Here is a 21,786-nt window from a genome sequence, read left to right as displayed (position 1 = left end):
AAGCCGCAGGTTTGACACCTTTGCCAAGCTTTGAAAATTCTGTGATGTTCAGAATAGGCAACAGGTCTATGAGCCTAATCAAGGTTGAGCCCTCTATACTATAATATATTACTCTAATATATTACTATAATAAGTCTAATATAATATAATATCACTATAATAAGACTCACCGCCTTACACCGCTAGGGACGGGCGCGGGTGGCCGACGTGTTCGGTTCTTCCTGAAGGGCGTGGGCCGCTCGAACGGCGGCGGCCGCTGGCCGGCGGTCGGCCGCTGGCTGGCGGTCGGCCGCTGGTGCGCGGGTAGGCGGGTGAACGGTCCGCCATTAGGGGGTGTGGAGGGGCTGGGGTTCTCTGAACATTCGTATAGGACTTTGTTCGTCTACAAACTGTGACGAATAACTTATATAACAACAAAACTTATTAACAAAATAAGCACTGTAGGAAGAAGCACACTTCTTTCTACACATTACCCTTTCTGAAGCATTACTACATTTTTCGACTAACAAAATTTTTCACTGAGTTGCTGAAAAATAATTTAATATCAATGTGAAATCTGCCAAATGTGAATTGTTAGGCGATTTGCGTCATACTGCATCCCACATGCACACAAAATTACTGTTGTCTATATTTTTTGTTGCAGACCTGAATCCATGAGTTTTGCAGTTATTCCAGTGTATTGTAACACTATACGTTAAAGCACTAAATATTAAAATTACGCGCTATGAATATAGCGATGAAATATTGTAACACGTTGCAGTTAAGGTGACGCTAAAGTTCAGTGTAGGAAATCACGCTAGGTTTAAAATGATGTTAAACTGAACCAATATTATAATCATCAAGATGCATGCAGTTTTTCTAAAATCGATGTCAATTAAACTAAGTAAAGTCATAGATTATTACTAATTAAGTACCAGAAGGCGGTGTGTGTGCGTTGACGTTGGTGTTGGGTAGCCTAACGTCCCTGGGGTGAGCGGGAGTTGTGACCACGCGCGTTGGGATGTTGAGGTCGTTGGAGGCGCGGGTCTCCAGCAGGAGGGAGTCTGGTGGTGGGCCCTGGCCCGGCTTATCTTGGCCCAGTGGGGGGAAGACGTACGAGTAACCTTGTATGTGGCATGTGCAGCTACTAGGTACCTGCGGGATAGGGAAGGATAACATATATTTAATATTTAATGAAAATATTTAAAAAAATTGAAGCATAAATAATGTTTATGGAAAACGAATGATAACGTAAAAAAAGTTTTTTTTTTTTTGCTAGGTTTGTATAGTAAATTAACGCACCTATCGCGCGCAGTCACAAAATAGTGTTGTTAAAATAGTGACACACTTTCTTATCCACAATACGAACAGAGGGCAGACGTAGCACTGCCGGGCCAAAATGGGTCAAAATGACCATTATAAGTGGAAAAAGTGTACCTTTTACTATTTTGCATACTTTTCCAATTTGGAGTAAGTTTCACATATTCCTCTGAGTATACCCGTATCACTTTCGTATTAACCATTATTGAGGAGCCCAAGAAAATGCAGCTTTCCAATCACACGTGAAACCTTAATTAGGGCGCTAATATATGATTTTTATATTATTTATTTATGATTTTTTATTTATTGTTTTATTGATTATTTATTGATTTTATTTGATTTTATTTATTGTATGATTTTTCACCATAAAAATATTTAGTTTATGATTATTTTATGAAATTTTACTTTGAAAATTTTTAGCTGTTATTTTTTATGAGATTTTTACCTTGAAAATTTTAAGTTTTTATTTATTTATGAGATTTTTACCTTGAAAATGTCCATGTGAAGTCCCCGTTTCTTCTCCCATGACAGCAGGCGCTGGTAGTTGTGCACCTGGTTGCAGGTAGCGCGGTAGTGGTGCGAGACATAGCTGCACGCGCCGCCTGGCTTGCTGCACGTGTAGTTTAAAATTTATTATATCGTTTATAAAAATTTACTTTGCATAAAAAATATATTTTTTTACTTTTCGGTTTATAAGAGATTTACTTCTTATAAACTATATATTATTTCTACTTATCGTTTATTGGAAACTTAATTCTTAGGTCAGAAATTTTCCTAGCTTTTTACTCATACGTCGGTAATCTTAGACTTAATGCCAATCTGATGTCGTTAATCTAATCTTAATGTTAATCTGATGATTCGGTGGACTTTGTTGTCCACACGATACTATTTTTTAGGTTTAATGTTTTTATATCTAGTAATATCATTCATGTTTGATGAACTGCACTTTGGAAAGTAGTTGTCATCCTGTGAAGGACTGAGGATTTGTCTTACTATAATCTTCCTATACGATAATAATCCTCAGGTCAAACGTTTTCTTTAACATTTTGATACACAAACACAAATGGGTATTTTACACAATATTGTAATTTGATAAATAACTTCTACTAATTTTTGATGCGGTGATGGAAATATCATTCAGTGTATCGATAGTGCCATATTCAACAAAATCGTACAGTTAGTTAGAAAAATCAAATTGGTATTACAAAAAATATTACAATTGATGGAATAAGTGTTTGAGTCAAGACACACACAAGACACTTCATTTGAATTTTTTTAGTGGTCTTTCGATTTCTGAGTGGGAGGTATGTATATATGCCCAAAATAACGGCAGCAACTGTTATTTTAAGTTTAGAAATCGATAATTGAAATACCTAAACATTAGGAATTATGTAAATAACTATTTTGCAATGAAAATTGAATTCTTCTGGTATACCCTTCTTAGTGTAATATGCTTGCTTTGATATGTACTTAAATTTTAAAGACTGAAAATATACATGAACAAAAATTTCACTTTATTTCGTTCGAGAGAATTTGAAACATAACGTGAAAATAAATTTAATAAAATAATATGCGTTTGAAAATTACTTTTTAAAGACAACACTTACGAAGAGGCCAGTGTCTCCGATGCTGTACATGTAAAATGAATTTCTTACTTTATTTTAAAATATTTAAAAATATATTTATTTTTAAATTGGTTTATATACATAATATTTTTTATTTTTAAAATGATTTATTCTGTACATTGATTCAAACATTGTCTTCGACTTTACGCAAGTGTGCAAAATTTCAAATCGATTGGACTGGTTGAAGTGTGTTAAATTTCGATTATAAGATTTGTAGCAGACAAGCAAACAAACAAACAATAATAAATTGAAGTGAAGTTAGAGACAAGTGTTGTAAAGAAATGGAAATATACTAAAACAATACGCACATGCACTTCTCCATGCGTATGGTCTGCGTATATTTCTCCATATTGACGACGAATTTCCACTCGCCCTTGCTGTTCCTGGCGCGCTTAGGCTTGGCGTACTTCACCTCAGAGGGGCAGAGGTAACCGCCTTCCCCGCCGAAGTCCCGATGCTCCTCAGCGCCTTGTCTCCTGTAAATAATAAGCTTCATTAGGGATCAAACTCTATAGGATAATTGCGTTGAAACAATGATAATTACGATGATTACAACGAGATCACGGTGCCTTGTCTTCTGTAAATCATAAGCTTCATTAGGCATCAAACTCTCCAGGATAAACACGTTAAAACAACGATGATTATAAGTTGATGTATTTTAAATAACGTTCAATTAACTTTAATAAGACAAGATTTACCTGTTGCCATTACCGAAGTAGTGGTATTATTTACCTGTTGCCATCACCGAAGTAGTGGGATTATTTACCTGTTGCCATCACCGAAGTAGTGGGATTATTTACCTGTTGCCATCACCGAAGTAGTGGGATTATTTACCTGTTGCCATCACCGAAGTAGTGGGATTATTTACCTGTTGCCATCACCGAAGTAGTGGGATTATTTACCTGTTGCCGTCGCCGAAGTAGTGAGTGTAGTCGTAGGTCTGCTCCTGACGAGCCGTGACGCCGTCCACGAGGTTGTCCGCGCTTTGGTTGCGGACTTCAGCGATCAGGACGTTGGTTCTGCCCTTGTCGCCCTCCAGGGCAGCCAGAATCTCGGTGCTGCCGAATACGATAGTTATAAGACGGACAAAATATTTTTTTTGTCATAATCCTAGGGTTCAATTGTTCATCGGTAAATATTTTTGGATGTTTTTCTTATTTGAGATTTGACAAGCTTCTAGGTTTTTTAGACACAAAACAAGGATGGAAGAGAAGTCTGTGTTTCAATTGGTGTATAAAATTGGTATAAACTCTTAAATTGGAGATAACACACACTTTTTCATGAATCGTGGAGTGGCCATTGCAAATGATTATTTGCTTACTGTGGATAGTTGTCAGCATCGAGACAAATGGTTTCTGTGTATTGCGTGCATTCGCTTTTCCGGTCCGGTTTGAAATTTCCCTCGGGTTTTGGCTTCTCGGAGTTGCCGAAATTTGTGAACCCTGTCGAGAGGGGCGTGCTCGGAGGAAACTGTTTCGGGCGAAAAGGTGGAGGTGGAAGTTTGGAGCCAGAAGATGAAGAAGGAAAGGGAGCGAACGGAGAAACATTATTAGTAGAAGTTTGTTCAGAATCTAAACTTGAGAATGAATTCGGAATGATAGTTTGGATATTGTGATCTATTTCGTAAATAACGGGACCGAAATCAGGCCCAAGAGAATTGTCAAATTCGTCTTCGATTGTGGGAAGATCTTGCAGCGGTCTCTGAGGTCGTAGCATCGGATTTACGATCGCGGTATCCCTAAGATCGAACACCTCGAAAGGTTTCTTCCTCGGCCTATGACTTGGATCAAAATGAGGGTTTTGTCCTCGGTCGAAAATAGTTTGGGGTCTCGGAACAAATTTTTGTTTTGGTGCGTTGCCAGCTCCATGAATTTGGAAGCCCATTGGCCTGCTTTCTTGTTGCCGGTGCCCTGCATTGGAATCTCCGGCATGTTCGTCCGGTCTTCCGGGCATCGGTGGGAAGATGATGCGGGCACGACTTGCCGGAAACGGAACCGGTTTTAAAATCCGCGGTCGACCTTCTACCTCTGTAATGAGAGTAATATTTCTCGCTAAATATAACAATAATATTTCTCAATATATATAACAATAATATTTCTCAACAAATACAACAATAATATTTCGCGATGAATATAACAATAATATTTCTCGGTAAATATAACAATAACATTTCTCAATAAATATAACAATAATATTTTTCGGTATTTTATCAACGCAAACTATAATATTTTATTTTCGATAATTCATTTTAACAGTTGCTAACATAAAATTTATTTTTCCGATAGCTATAATATTTTGGCAAATGGGAAAAAGTCAGTCTCATATTTGAAAATATTTAGAATTTTACGGACATCACTTCCACAAAAATGAACCAGATTAAGAAATAATTTCACATCAATTTGAATTAAAAATTAATTCTAAACATTTACATCAGTTAATATCAAATATTTCAGCTAATAAAATTTGAAACTTTTGCAGGCTTAAGGCATGACAAAAAGTTCATTTTATTCGCGTAAAAACTACACTGATTAATGAATTTCCCAATAATAAAGTAAAAGTTAATATTATCACAAACCTGAAGTGACGTAATCATTCTGTGGACGAGAAGAAAATATGTATTAAATCTTTGCAATCAATTTGATGATACAAAATTTTTTACCGCATAATTCTTGTACTATTTAATTTTTATGATCTGTTAGAAGCTAGAAGATGAATAACGATAGTTACGCGCATAAATATTTTCAAAATAATTTATTCAATCGTTTCGCACATTGAACTCAAAAGTATTTCCTTTTAATTATTCTTTAAAAGTTCAAAACATTTGAACTTTTAAATAACGCAGAACATAGAATTAAGGATTATATTGTTTCAAAACCATGGGGTTATTGAGTAGTTGTCAATTTGGAAAGAGGTTAAAAAGTTCACAGACAAATGAAAAGGTAAATTTAGTCAAAGAAAAATAAAAAGTAAGTAATAAATTAATTAAATTGGCAGAAGAACGTTACGTTAAAATAATAAGGTTACGCTGACGTTAATAAGAATAAGGTAACGCGTTATAATTTATAACAAGCATCAAATATTACAAAAAGCATCAAGTATTCTTATATGTTAACTACTTAATCTATTCCAAAAACTCACTCTTTTCTGTGCAAAAGTCGCCGGAAATCTTCTGATTGGTCCAGCTCCCTAAGCGAAACACCATTTAGAAATTGCAGTCGAATTTACACATAATATAAATTAAACTCTAGCAGACAATATTACTCAATATATCAACATAATATAGATAATGACTTGAATTCAAAGTTCAAGCTACCATCAAAAGTAGAGAGCTCATCGAGTGACAGTTTTGATTAATAATTCTAGGATAATTATTATATTAGATTTCAATAATTGCTAACCCAACAGCACCCAGGCTTACTCCCAGAGTTATTTATAAAAACATATAAAAAAGTTAAAATGTAAGTAAAAAATATATGTTTCTATTGTTTGCGAAATTTAATCAAAGACGAAAGACTAAATTTTGTACTTGGTTATGTTTTTATATTAGACAGAATATTTGCGTCTGATTGCTAGCTTTCAAGAGTGGTGAAGATCATATGGAGGATAAATTAAAATATTAAATGAATTCAATATGTGATAAGTTATGTGATATGTGATAGTAAAATGTGATAAATATGATATAGTAAAAGTTATCTAAAAGAAATTATTTCGTAGCATGAACTCAATTAAATGTGAGAATAATGTTACTCTTCATATTAGGCTACGTTTATAATTGCCTTTTCATCAAAATCTTTCAGTTTAATCGAAGAAAAACATAAACAAATAAATGTAAAAAATTACGTAGTAGTTTAAAGAATTACATTGAAGTTGAAAGAATTAATTAGATGTGTAAAGAATTACATAAAAACGTGAAGATCTGCACAGTAGTAGTGTAAAGAGTTTGAGAAAAGTGTAACAAATAGCATAGAAGTGAATAGAATTACTTAGAAGTGCATATAATTACATAGAAGTTTAAATAATTAGTCTAATAATAAAATAATTGTTTTCATTACTCACGGATCTCCGTCTTTGGCTTTGATGCTCAGACAGGAATGGACGCCGAGGCACGCGATCCTAATTGAGAATTGTAAAACTTTATTTTGAAAGACATTATTACATCATTAAGTAGTGAAGGTAAATCTTGAGGACCATGCGTAGCATTTTTTTCAATTCAAACTATCAGTTGTACATTTAAATAAAGACCAGATCAAGCAAAATCAGTTCCAAATACCGAAATTTCTATTCCAAAATTGATACGCCATACGACTGCTGAAAGTACAGGCCAAATTAATGTACGAAAATTAACAAAAAGTGATAACGAAACATGATATATAATAATTAATTACATAATAAACATAAACATTATTCAGAAACACCAACAAAGGGAACAGGCTGGCCCAAGAACGTCATGCCGATAGGACAACCTGGGACAATAAGTCTAATTTTTGACACCATACCTTACCTAATAAATTGTAATAAAAAACCTCACATAAAATGATACATTACACGATAAAATAAACACGAAAATAAACAGTAGCACCCAGCAAGGAGACAGGCTGGCCCAAGAAGGTCATACTTATAAGACAACCGCGGAGTACAGGTATAATTGCAGTGAACTTTACATTAAATAACAAAAAAGAATTACCAAAGCCTATATTTAACAAGAAATCACATAATAAAATACATATAAGCATCAACCAGCGGGACAGGCTGCCCCAAGAAGGTCATACTTACATATATGACAACCGTGTAGTACAGGTAAATAAATAACAATCGCAGAAGCCTATATTTAACAATAAATGTCATAATAAATTACATATAAGCACCAACCAGCGGGACAGGCTGGCCCAGGAAGGTCATAGTTATACGACAGCCACGTTGTACAAGTATGATTGCTGTACATTGTGCATTAAATAACAAAAAATAATTCTAAAAGCTTATATTTACCCATAAATGACATAATAAAATACATATAAGCACCCACCAGTGGGACAGGCTGGCCCAGGAAGGTCATGCCGATGAGTCTGTCCCGCAGGTCGGGACGGCGGCGCCGCTGGATGAGGGCCTCGGCGAGCGGCTGTGGCAGCGCCTCGGCCAACTCCTCCTCCGTGGCGTGCGTGGCGAGATCCAGCGTCATGCCAGTGATGTTGTAGCCTGTGTGATGGTGACTAGTTACTGTCCTTATTAGTGGTGAATAGTTAATGCCCGTGATGTTGTAGCCTGCGTGATGGTGACTAGTTACTGGTACTAGTGGTGACTAGTTACTGGCTTATTAGTGGTAACTAGTTACTGGCTTATTAGTGGTAACTAGTTACTATCCTGATAGTGGTAGCTAGTTACTGTCCTGATAGTGGTAACTAGTTAGTGCCCTGCTATTGGTAACTAGTTACGGTCCTGCTAGTGGTAACTAGTTACTGTCCTGCTAGTGGTAAGTAGTTACTGTCCTGCCAGTGGTAAGTAGTTACTGTCCTGCTAGCGGTAACTCGTTACTGTCCTGCTAGTGGTAAGTAGTTACTGTCCTGCTAGTGGTAACTCGTTACTGTCCTGCTAGTGGTAAGTAATTACTGTCCTGCTAGTGGTAAGTAGTTACTGTCCTGCTAGTGGTAAGTAGTTACTGTCCTGCTAGTGGTAACTAGTTACTGTCTTGCTGGTAGTAACTAGTTACTGTCCTGCTAGTGGTAAGTAGTTACTGTCCTGCTAGTGCTAACTAGTTACTGTCCTGCTGGCGTTGTAGCCTGCACAGAGTAACTAGCTACTACCCATATTGTAAGTCATAGTAATTATTTTAGTTGCAGAAATTATGAGAAGTGCCATTGGACCATAAGATGTGGGTGCGAACATCCACTCTGGGTATATTTCGACATTAAAATTATAAATAGGTTTACAATTTTAAATCCTAACTGCATCTTTCGAACAGTAATAGTCTTACTTTAAAATAGCAGCCCATTTATCAACTAAAATAATTAATAAATATAAATAAAGGTCATAAAGATCTTCAAAGACCCAGGGTGCCTTAATTAAAATTTCACTATCTTTTATTCAAGTCATCAACTGCTCCAAACAAAACGACATCCCCTACCGGCTTTCTGAGCAGCAATCCTCAGCTCCTCTGCAGGGGAGATGTCGTAAATTTCCCCCTCTTCCCCAACGAGGGCTTCAGCAATAGGCAGATCTTGGGGAGGCTCCGTCCCCGACCCCTCATCCGCCTCCGTCGCTTGATATTCCCCAGCTTCCCCAACCGCTGCTTCTGACTTCTGCTCTGACTCAGACATGGGGAGTTCTTCCCCGAGCCCCGTATTTGTCAGAGCTAACACTACAACCAGCACCTGTATACATAATTTAAAGTACTCTTTAAAAAATTGAATTACTCATAATTTAAATTAGACTCTGTGTAATACATGAAACTCTGTGTATAAAATAACTGAGAAATACGATGTATGAGATAAAATGAATCTTATCATGCTTCAAAATCATTTATATTAGAATTGTGTGAGATTTTTTGCACAATAATATCGTAAATCATTCACAATACCAAAGATCATTCTCTTCATACTTCATCTGTAATATTGACATGGCGTGTTTTTTGTATATGGTGAACTGTGTAAAGCGTCAAGAGGGTGCCTCATTGAAATAAAGTCATTAACTTATAATTATACATCATCGGTTCCGTGAAAATCTTCTATTATAGCTACAATGGGACACTTGAGCAAACTATAAAGTTGATCGTCTTATTAAAAATGCTTAATTAACGCTAATTGGAAATAAATCATCTATCAATTTTGACATAAATGTATACAGATTTAATCTTAATGGGTCAAATGAATTTAATGCGAGCAGATCTCTGGAATTTTTAATGGGCTTTTGGATTTCACTTGATGTATAATTACTTAACTTGTTCTATCGAGAAATTTAATTAACAGTTTACTGATTACTCTTACCGGAAGGAAGAGCATGACTGCGGAGTTGAAGCTTCTATTTGAAGACTAACTTCACTGCCTCATTGCCTGTAACAAACCGCATAAATTAAATATATTTTCTTAGTACTGTTTATTATATGGTTTATAAAGTATGTTGATTTTTGACTTTTTGTTCTCGTAACTGTGTTTGATTCCTGGTGCATATAGGAGTAATAGACACAAATTAGGCCTATAAATAGACATAAATACAAATAGATATAGACATAAATTAGTCCTGTGAATAGACATAAATATAATCAGACGTAGACGTAAATTAGGCCTGCAACATTTATTTTTTTGTAAAGGTATATAACTGTAAATAAAATGACTGTGACTGTATATAAAATCTTGGATCGATGAGTTTGAAGTCATTTAAATCAAATCTTGTATGAAACTAAAAAATTTAATTTTAAATATATTTCATATCAATAGAAAATGATGTGAAATCTACAGTCGCATCATTCTACATAGAAATTTAAAACGTTATTTATGCTTGAGCTAAGCGCTTCTTTAATATCATGTCAATATTTTTCAATTTCTTTACTATAAATTTGCGTTCTATTTGCCAAGATTTATTTTTATTTATTTATTTTATTTGCTAAACAGGATTGTAAAATTTTTGATAATTTAGTTGCAGTTTGGTTGTCATAAACGACGCGACATAAGCTTACGTAATTACTTAATTTTTATTGTTGTATTAATTTAAATTGTATATGATTGCTAAATTGCAAATTTAAAGTTTCATCGGATGAAAACGAAAATTTATATTAATGTCAGTTCTTTGTGGTTTAACGCCCACATATATCTTTAATGTGCAAGATGATTTATTGATAAAATGAACGCTATGTAGAAAAACGCAAGCGCTCATCATGGAGGCTGAATATGCAAAGGCTTTACCTAACAAGAATTCATTCAAAAATAAAGATTTATAAAACACAATCTCTCAATATTTCACAGTCACAATATCGACAAAAATAATGAAACCTGTACACTATACGTCAAAGAGAAAAATAAATCTTGACAAATTAATGCTTGATGGATTATTTAATGCCTAATTTTGGAGAGTGAAAATTGATTAAGATTCTCTGAGATACAATTTTGATGTTATCGGGTCGCATGCAAGTACCGCAAGGTTGTAATTTTCTAACTATTATAAAAGACAATCAAAACATTTATTACTACGGCTGAATCAACTTGAAGTAGAATACGCTTCGAAAAACATGACATTGTTTCTCATGTTATTGTGAGGGCTCGCTTTCAAAATGAAAATAAAGCCCCACAACGCGTATATAAAGTCAAAATAGTTCAAATTCCGTATTCAATAAACCCAGGCGCGCAAACGTTTACCTCTAAAGAATGCTAAGTCATTTAATCCAAGCACGTGTAAATTTGCCCTCATAAAAAACACAAAGTCATTGGAGCAGAAGCACGTACGAGTTTCCCATGTGTTGTTTCAACAGCTCGAGTATTTTCGTACTGAGCAAATTTGCCGGAATTTAAATAAGGAAAAATACGATGAAGAGTCAGCTGCCGCCACAGCGGTGGGCTGGAAGTGGGTCAGGTTTCTTTAAGTGCGTCATCTGCCATAACGGAGGTGCCTGCACTGGTGCTGCAGTGGTGCTGCACTGGTGCTGCACTGGTGCTGCAGTGGTAGTGTTGGTGCTGCAGTGGTGCTGCTGGTGCTGCAGTGGTGCTGCTGGTGCTACAGTACAGTGGTGCTGCTGGTGCCAGAGTGGTACAGCTGGTGCAGCTGGTGCTACTGGCGCTGCAGGGGTGCGGTTGGTGCTGCAGTGGTGCTGTTGCTACTGCCGGTTGTGCAGTGGTGCTGTTGCTTTTGCCGATATGCAGTGGTGCTGCAATCTTTTTCCGTCTTGCTTGAAAAAAAAAACGTAGTTGACATTTTTGCGGCGCGAGCACTTTCCAGGTGATTGCTGTAACGGTTATTAGGGCTTCCATACATCTGCTGTTATTGCGGCTTGTGTTACAGATACCCTTGCTGCCGGTTCTGCAGCTGCTGCTGTAAGAGATACATCTGCTGCCAAGTAATATCCTGCATCTGCCAAGCTCAATTCTGAAAGGGATCGTCAATCACGAAGAGATCAAAACGTGGTCATTGAAACACATTGAACCTTGGGAAAACGAATAAATATGCATATGAGGCAGGGGTGGACAAAATACGGGGATAAACGATATCCCCGTATTTGTAATTATGTTTTCCTGGTATACGGGGAATTTACACCTGACATCTTGATTTCCTAATTTTTGTGACATGTTATAAACAATGAAAACGTGATATTTTTTACGTTTTATTGTTTATTCTGAAGTTCTATTGTTTATTCTGATCTTTATTGCTGCTGATTGATATTTTATCCTTGCACAGATATTTGTAGAAAATTTTTGTGTCTATAACCTAACCTATAACCTATAAATGGCAAACCTTTCTGACTTTCAAAGAGACCAAATTGTTAGTTTCCCGTATAGCAGGTGCTAGTATGACAGAAACTTCCCGAATGCTTGACGTTTCTAGAGGTGCTGCCTCAAAAGTAATGACTGCTTTTGAAAGAGAAGGAAAAGCACAGGTGTAGCCGAAAGTCGAAGTTGTCTGAGAGAGACCGTCGGTACCTAAATTGAATTGTGAGGGACAATCGAAAGACCACGACTGTTATAATTACTGCAGACATCAATGGACACCTACAGAACCCATGCAGCTTCCATAAAGACTGTCCGCCGAGAGCTGTACAGATCTAGATTCTATGGAAGAGCTGATATTATTATTGAATAAACTCACTCGCACTTGCTAATTGTGACTCCTTCGGCATGTTAATGTTTACTAAAACTTGTTTGGAGAAGGATATATGAAATAATATACTTTTTTTAAATTATTAGCGCTAATTTCGTGATATTTGATACCTCATACTTCATCGTCCTGACGCTATCACCAATGAGAAAACTGAACTGTGCTCGTATCATAGGTCGATCAGTTCAAATATGAATGACTTTCAGTGACCGTTATACGCTATCTAGTTTCGCAGAAGTGCAGCACTCTACGGAAACAATGAATATTCCTACACACCGGCAAAAGGAGTAGCGATGGTTCATAGCGCTAATGCATGTATGTACAATAACTCCTGAACATATCTATGTATCTATCTAACGTATCTGTATCTGATTTCCAGCTAGAATCATTTGAGCGTATATTAAGTGTTATAGTTCTTTCCCCATAGTTTTCACTTCTATCATAGTTGACAATTTATGTTCACAGGTTTTCACATAATCTACGCTTATAATTTCGATTGATCATCGACGCTCCACCGATGGCCACCTGACGCTCGCTGAAAGTAATAATGAGCGGACAATTGACGGCGGATGTATGGATAATTAATAGATCTTCACGAATATCAGAGGCGTAAGTCTTCGTTGAAAATGTGAAAGCATCTTCGTATGTCAGTGTTTGGTTATCAGCCGATCCATCGACTGTCTTTGTGCGGCGGAATTTGTGTCAAGACTAGAGCCTTGCATTGCTTCCCGCGGGCTAAACGAGCCCCATTTCGAACCCACGACGGCAGGCGAGGGTAGGTTATGTAGGCTATGTAGGTTATGTAGGTTATGAGCGAGACAAGAACAAAGAACATGTCACTCGGGGCTCAGGAAAGAGTGGGCTAGAAGGAGAAAGCCGAAGAAGACAGATACCTTTACGGCCTAGAAGTGAACTAAAAGCTGGAATTAATGAAGGGATAGTGACACTAAGCTAAAATTTGAATCTCGTTCAAGATCAGTGGGTAGATATTGATGTCATTATGCCATTAGATTGTTAAATAATAAGTTCACAGATATGATTAAGTTATAATTGTGAGCAAATTTGACAGCGAAATTGACAACAGTTGAACATTTTTTAAATAGAGTTTCACGAATACTCCGAAGATAGACCGGTGAAGAATTATTATTACCACACTCTAAGGTGTGATAAAAAATGTAATTGATGACGACAGTTGAGATACAGCGGTTCTATTCAAAAATTTTTGTATATTTTCAAACGATCTGGATTTTATAAAGTTCAAAACTCGTTAATTATCATGATTTTATAAAATCAATGAAATACGACGGCTTTGTTTGTACCGGCTATGCCACATTATCGATTAACCATTGCTCACAAGTTACAAATGTTGATTGAAAAATTCATAAAAAAGTATCGGCTAACCATTGCTCATACTGAGGTCATATGTTCGTACTGTGGAGAAATGAAAATTACTGCCATTCAGAAGAAGTATGGCAACAATTTACTGCCATGCTCCTTCACTGCCGTACAGAAGTGCGGCAGTAATTTTATTTCACTTATTATTGAGATGTTCGTGATGAAGCATCGAAAGCTGCTGATTGATTGCAAGATCTCATCGTCGATCTCTCGCTGGACAGACGCCGCAAATTGATCTGGGAATCGGTAAATCTTTCAGTCAAGAACATTGTTTCAGAAATTATTAAATCTTTTAGTCAAGATCATTGTTTTAGAAATCAGTGAAGCTCTCAGTCGAAAACATTGTTTTGGAAATCAGTTATGCTCTCAGTCAAGAGTCACTTATAGAAATCAGTGAAGCTCTCAGTCAAGAGCCATTCTTAGAAATCAGTGATGCTCTCAGTCAAGAGCTATTTTTAGAAGTCAGTGAAGCTCTCAGTCAAGAGCATTTTTTAGAAAAAAAATGCTCTTGGAAGAGGCTTTCAGTCATACGCAAAGTTTTAGAAATCAGTGAAATTCTCAGTCAGAAGCATTGTTTCAAGTATTGGTGAATCTCTCAGCCAAGAGATTTGTGCCAGAAGTCAGTGTAGCTTTCAGTCAAAAGCGTTGCTTCAGAAATCAGTGAAGATGTCAGTCATGTACATTATTTTAAAAAACAGTTGATCTCTCAGTCAGTTAATTTCATTGTTATAAAAATCAGTTGAGCTATTCCAGAGCGTATGCTATTATGTTATCCTCTGTAACTTTCATTGGGAATGAAAAATATTTTGAACAATTCTAAGGATTTTGTTATTAACCAATCGCAATGTGTGATGCAACAGCGTTCCTATAAATTATACGCTTTTAACACTGTGATTTGAAGGAATAGAAAAGTTTTTCATATAATTTGATTTCTCGATTTAGTGAAGTAATTTGTTGAAAGGGGAAATGCAATAATGCATATTAAATAAGGATGGATTTTAAAATACGAATTGTCGTTTGAAACTGCGAAAGTTGTGTTTGGAAATAATAATATAGGAGGGGTAGCTCAATGACGCTCAAAACACTTAATAAAACAGCTACTATTTCCCCTTTAACTATTGTAAGGTAAATTTAGTAAATCTAACACCCGTTCTCTTCTACTTAGTAGAAGAGTAAGGAATGATTTTTGTGTTTTCGAGCATGGCTGCCGATACGGAGGTAAAAATATCAAAATATATCAAAAAATAAAAATAGATCAGACAAAGGACTGCAAACAGAAATTTGTGATGCATTAGCCCTTTATTTGACTTTAGTCATGAATAATCATTAGTTATTAATATGGAATTTAGATCGACATTGTCCGAATCATAGAAAATGAATTCAGCTTCCAAAGACTTAGACCGAACATAAAAATACAAAAATAAGAAATTGATTGCGCACGGTTTGACGTTTCAATGAAATTTAACGAATACAAGAAGATAAAACATGAGAAGAACTAATTCAATTACAATAATGAATCTAATTCCAACGTCGGAAAAGCTTTTGGTAATTTCCTACGGTAAAACCGAAACATTAATAATAATTAATGAACCATTGATCAGGAACTGCATTGGCATGATTAGAGAGGTTCTCTCAATAACACAGCCATCATTAACCGAGTTATGTTTTATAAGAATAATGAAGAACCCATGTCGTATAGAGATTACTGGAATGCATCCATTCGGAGACAATGATCTTTAACTCCTTGATGACGAACTGTGGCATGAACTGTTTAACAATTCCCGATTAAATCTATCATGCAAGCGAAATTTATCAAAAATTATTCTTTTGACTGCCTATATACCAGACATACTTATTTATATGGTATATAATAAGAAATCCATAAGATAATAGGAATTAAAAAAAGTGTGGATAATAATAGAATGAACACAAACCAACAAAGAAAATATGATAATTAAAGATGTTACACTATATCATCAGCTTGCTTTAAAAACCTACCTTGCAACATAAACACAGGGTAAACGAATCATTTGAAGTAATTTTGGCACACATTATTTCGCGTAGTCTCCAACATTACGAAGAAGCTTCTTCAAGGAAAATGTTGAACCCAATGACCCCGAAGCTCCGACACATGTTGCTCTAAATTTCTCTTGCCGTTACTGTAATTGCAGTCAAAATGCCTATGCAGACGTCCGCGTTCTAGTCCGTTTTCCGGGCACAAATTAGTTTAGGGAATTCGGAGTGATTTTAAGTTAATCTTATAACGGCGCGGCATTATCATGTCAAGCCCATTTTCAGTGACTTGTATGCTCACACATTTAAATACACTGTAAATATAAAAGCCACCAGCCTGACTATTAAAACGCTAAAAAAATGTATCAGTACTCACTGCAGTAAGTGACAGAGAGCGCATTTTCTCGTTGCCGAGTATCATGGATACTCGGCAACGTGAAGTCACAGACAGACAGACGGACATGACGAGCACAATAGCGCTTTTTTCATAAATGAGAAAATGAGCTAAAAGCAGCAGTCTCAACATAGGCTATTACAAGTGTTTTTGAACATGATGTCTCATCCGGCAACAGCACTTGGCACGCTAGTTAGTGGCTAGTGAAACCAACATTATACCACACAGACTCGGCTAGTTAAGAGTCAATGGAACTTGTAGTACGATATTTTCGCACTATTTATTAGTTAATAGTACCTAAAGCTCTGCAATGTCGCGTTTGTTGATTTTTAATGAAACATGCAGCACTACACTGAATAAATTTTTAGAACGTTTCTAGTATTTGTAGCACTAAGTCGGTCAGCTCATTTAGATGTTACTCCCGGTCATTACTGTGCTCTCCATTACATTACTGTGCTCTACGTAGACTACGTTATATGATGGTTTCATAGTAACATGGTTACAGGGAAGCTCACCGCGCTTGACATAATGAGCAGCCATGCAAATGCTCCTAGTCGACCTAGTGACCCTCATGTGCAAGGCAGTCTTAAGATCTTCTTCCCTTAGGCGATAAAACAAAAAAGAACCAATGGCGAACTGCTGTCTTGTACAGAACTGCGATGATGGTCTAGTGATAGCATTTGTGGTAGAGAATGTGTTCTCGATCATGTTCAATGTCCCGATGATATTGAACATCATCGGTAAGCCAGCGGTAGAGGTAAAAAAAAATTCCTGGTCAGTATGTTGTGAAATCGTTATTATATTATTACAGTACTTTGCTGTTGACAAAAATTTATCTTTAGACTTTATAACGAAGTAGGCGCTACAGTCTTTCATAAAAATCAAATCCGAATTTCGAACATCGCACATCAATATTTTGTCAATCTCTCTAAAAATGTACCACCGGTAGGCCACACTTTTTTCGACCTGAATTGATTATTATCATTTGCTAATTGAAAACTTCTTTATTTTATTTCATAATTCCATGAATTTTCCATCTCGAAAAGTTCAATGCAAAAATTAGATTTATAATTGCTTTTTACAATATAACTGTTATGTCAAAATAAAATTCACAATCAAGCACATGCCGCTTCAATAAGATTCATTTATTTAATTAAAGCTCGAGGCAACCGATCGCCAAAAAAAATTAATAATAATCCATTGACGCACTGCAATCGCAACGTGATTTTTAAACCGATACTTGTATCTCTACCAGCTGCTACTATAACATGGCATCCAAGAAGATCGCGATCTTCTCTACTGGCGAAACAGGTTCTATCAACGCCCGTTGAGACGAAAAAACTTCTAAAAACAGGTATGGGAATAACGGATATAGCTCGCTAGTATTACATTCAACCTGTCGAGAGGTTTTTCACCCATTCGAGACAGGGATAATGAACATGTGAAGCAAGTGGCAGAGATGATGAGTAAGTGGAAATAATGATGATGAGTAATTAAGTGAAATAACTGTCCAGAAAGTAAAAGAAATAACCAGAAAGTGACAGGAATGACCAAGGGATAAAGGGAAGGAAGCAGTTCGTCATCGTGCGAGACCAGCGATAAAGGGACATTTCATCAGGATACATTTTCGAAGCATCATAAATGGTGGATATGAAGAACCATGGTTGAATTAATACAACCATGAGCAGGAACTGATGACAATTCAAATGACCTTTGTTGGAATACTGTAAATTCAGCAAAAAATTATTCTCAGCTCCGCTTGGTACAGTACTTACACATTATAACATAGTCAACAGATAGCGGACTTTTCTTTTGATATCTCAGCGCAACAGACCTCAAAACAACAACGTCACGATACAAACGTTAGCGCTACTTTCTATTCTGCATCGCAATGAGCAACGAGCGCCATGATTATTCTGACCACGCAATGCGTGAACGCTAATAAGCCATAGGAATTAAAGCACGGAAACGAACAGCAACCTGTCCGGTTATTAAAGCACAAGAACGCACGCGTCCGATATTAACGTTCATGACGGACGTCTGTGTTTAATGGTGACATCGGGTGCGCAGTAACGGGCTTCTTTAACGGAAACGTCGCGGGCAACTGCGACGCGGTGATAACGTTCGATTACAGCAACATGCAATTGCAGTGAAAAGGACATATACTGTAGTCACAAATAACAGTTATTGATATGAGCGTATTTTGAAGTAAACTTGATACATCAACACTTTCATGCAAGAGTTAGTAAAGTTTATATGCAAATCATTCTGCCAATATTTGAGATTTGGCAGTAAACACAAGCATCGAATTTCTTTGGGATGAGGGGAGTGTACAAAAATTTCAATTTAACTTTACTTTTACTACAATAGATTTCATCCCAATACGCGTAAAACTCTGAAGTATGAATGCGTTGCGTTTTCATGCACCATCTGTCGTAGGCAGCAACCGGGGCCGTTATGATATAGCAAGCAGAAATCAAATTATGATTATTATATTGGTCTGGAAATAAGCGTTACTATGCTTAACCCTCTACCTCCGTAAATCACTCTCCGAGCACATAACATTCAACTTAAATTATGCGTAAACTATTGAGTGCAGCAACCTGAGGACGTTTGTACGCAATAGAGAACATTTTAAAGTTGTTGTACGTGGCGGCAATCATCAGTGCAAGTCATTTTGCGCTCTCTAGAACGTATCCTTTTTGGGAAGTAGGCGCGTGACAATATTGCTCCGGTTACTCGTGTAAGGCCTTATAGGGTTAAATTCTTAGAGGATGATATACAGTAAGAGCTGACGATGCGTCTGATCGTGTCCGAGTTCGTCGTTCTAGAAAGAACTCGTTTGCGCATCTTCCGTTTATAGGCAGGCGCTCGTATTTATGGTTCTACGCACTGCCTTGAACTATTACCTTCTTTTTATGTTCATGAACATGAGTTATTAGGATGAATGAAGTCAATTTGGCATAATGAAGTGGTGAAATTGCAACTTTTTCATGTCATTCACATCTAAAAAATTAAGTTAACGAAGTTCCTTATTCCCAGCAATTATCTCATGGAATGAAAATCTCTCCGTATTACCGAAAGGTTTTCGCTTCTCATGCCCCTGATCCGGACAAATGGCTGCGCGTAAGACGGAATTTATTTCTGCTGCGGGGTCTGGGAAAATAAAACGGACTTTCCCCTCCGCGGTTACCGTCCTCATTCTGTCTTTGAACTTTCTCCGTGTATATTTTCCGGCGCCAAAAGTCATTTTTCTAGCCGACTAAAGCACCCCTAGAAAACTGAATGGGAAAAATTGTCAAAATAGTTAGACTTTTTTACCAACAGCACGAACAGAGAACGGAAGTAGCACTGATACGTCTTTATGCCTGGCCAAACTGGGTCACGATGACCCACAAAAAACTTAAAATTGCATCGCTGTTTTGACAACGTCCCACTCATTTTTCTGACTTGGAGATGAGCATACAGAGGAGTGGATAAAAACTGCCTGAGCTGAGTTTAGTTTTTTTAGGTTCTAACTGAACGAGACACTGCGCTTTGGGCGAGGAAAATATGTTCAACAATACGGATGTTTGCAAAAATTTCCGTGGTTTACTTGCGAGAAAAGCATACATTTAGAAAAGATGTATGCAACATTAAAAAATAATGTTTCACTGAATAATGCCTACATTTAACAAGAAAACAAACAAACAGAGAAATCAAACTATTTAGTTGCAAGCATCAACCACAATTTTTCCTCAAATAAATTCTTTGGTATAAATTTTCATGATGAATAATAATGGATCGCCTAATCATTCATGATGTAAAAATGTATCCGAAAATTTTCGTTAAGTTTCGTTAAGAGTATTATTGCATCAACGCTTCAATATAATGAATGATCTGTTCTTACATCGGCTAGACATTTTCAGTGAAGACATTAGTTAGTTAATCGATACTAGTTAGTATCGATTTTTGGGTAAAACCTTATGTTGGAGAAAAATATTCCATTTAGAGAGCACCCAATTTTGTTTTTACATTAGGATTATTTTGGTTGATATTCCGGTTATAGTTCAATCTCATTCATTGCTATTAACATTCTAAACACAGCAATCTTATTGTAGCAATTACGTGCGTGATTGCTGAATTATTCCAAAATGCAATCATTTTCTAATTTATTGAAATATTTTAATGCACTGCCCTAGCACTCTCCGATATCCAAGAACGGCAGCAAATTAGCAAAAATTTCCAACCCAAAAAAATGTTGGAAGCTTCAGGCCGTGAGAGTCAGCCACTTGTTACGGATCCTTTCTCTGACAAGGATCGGTGGTAAAAAACCCATACCCCCAAGCATGTATGATCTGTACTATGATCTGTTTAATGTTTGCTTTGGTCTGTATGATGATGTGCATGATGCGTACTATGACGTGCATCAGATATTTTATGATCTTTGCGATGTTCAGTATGATCTTTGCGGTGCTTTCTAGGATCTGTATATTATGATCTGTATAACCATTTGTGTTATGTGTACTATGATCTGTCTGAATTTCTCCGACTGAAAATGATTTTTACTATGATGAAAAAAACAATGCATTGTATTTTGCACTTTGAATTTAATGGTAGCTGGACCAGATACAACAGTTGATGCAAACTGCACAGGAATTTCAAAGTCTGCCCAGCGGCAGCGATTTTTTTGCTTGACGAGAGCAGCGAAGTTGGCTCACAACATCGGCGGTATGGGTTTGTTTCGTTTATCAAATATCTTGTCAATTTGAACGTCGGACATATAGAAAAGGATAACAAAATATTTTTTATTTGTGCGCGACAGAAGTTGAATGTATGAAAACTTCCATCTTTCAGGCGGATTTACGGTCGATCGCTAATTTGTTCATAAAGAATGATGAATGTATCTACCGTAGAAATTAGAATTCTTTTCAGGTGAAGGAATCAAATGAAATTGATAGCAAAATTGTGGATGAAATTTTTTAACATTTCAGAGCAACCTTGTAGATTTAAATTGTACAATTAAAATTTAAATCAAAGACTAACGAATAATTATCTGAAATCGATATTAAATAACTCACCAGTTCGATGCAAAAAGTATTGAAGACCGAGGCACTATATATATTAAAACAATATTAATTTCAGCCTCAGCGCTCCAACACTTTAAGTCGCACTTCGATTATTTGGCCTGCCAGCGTAAAGTCAACTCACATTTCTTGGGAGGAACGAATCAACTTTTATCTAGCGCTAATAATGACAAAATATTATTCTAGCGCAGAAGTTTATTCT

General features: G+C 36.4%; 1 protein-coding gene across 1 annotated transcript in view; it reads right to left on the bottom strand.

The window, feature by feature from the left end:
* LOC108666882 overlaps positions 1 to 21,786 on the bottom strand; it is a 24,915-nt gene extending 3,129 nt beyond the window's left edge. The window contains exons 1-13 of the mRNA XM_018153823.2: positions 21,579 to 21,786; positions 9,902 to 9,967; positions 9,043 to 9,289; positions 7,948 to 8,117; positions 6,981 to 7,037; positions 6,063 to 6,110; positions 5,500 to 5,518; positions 4,246 to 4,951; positions 3,827 to 3,982; positions 3,233 to 3,400; positions 1,786 to 1,909; positions 915 to 1,134; positions 171 to 354 (exon numbers count right to left, since the gene is read on the bottom strand). Of these exons, the coding sequence (XP_018009312.1) occupies positions 171 to 354; positions 915 to 1,134; positions 1,786 to 1,909; positions 3,233 to 3,400; positions 3,827 to 3,982; positions 4,246 to 4,951; positions 5,500 to 5,518; positions 6,063 to 6,110; positions 6,981 to 7,037; positions 7,948 to 8,117; positions 9,043 to 9,289; positions 9,902 to 9,916 (2,114 nt within the window). The 5' untranslated portion in view covers positions 9,917 to 9,967; positions 21,579 to 21,786. The remainder of the gene's footprint in view (positions 1 to 170; positions 355 to 914; positions 1,135 to 1,785; positions 1,910 to 3,232; positions 3,401 to 3,826; positions 3,983 to 4,245; positions 4,952 to 5,499; positions 5,519 to 6,062; positions 6,111 to 6,980; positions 7,038 to 7,947; positions 8,118 to 9,042; positions 9,290 to 9,901; positions 9,968 to 21,578) is intronic.

Source organism: Hyalella azteca, unplaced genomic scaffold (assembly GCF_000764305.2).
Source record: "Hyalella azteca isolate HAZT.00-mixed unplaced genomic scaffold, Hazt_2.0.2 contig6532, whole genome shotgun sequence".
Taxonomy (NCBI): Eukaryota; Metazoa; Arthropoda; class Malacostraca; order Amphipoda; family Hyalellidae; genus Hyalella; species Hyalella azteca.
Note: the sequence above shows the minus strand (reverse complement) of the source record. Positions and strands in the feature narration are given on the sequence as shown.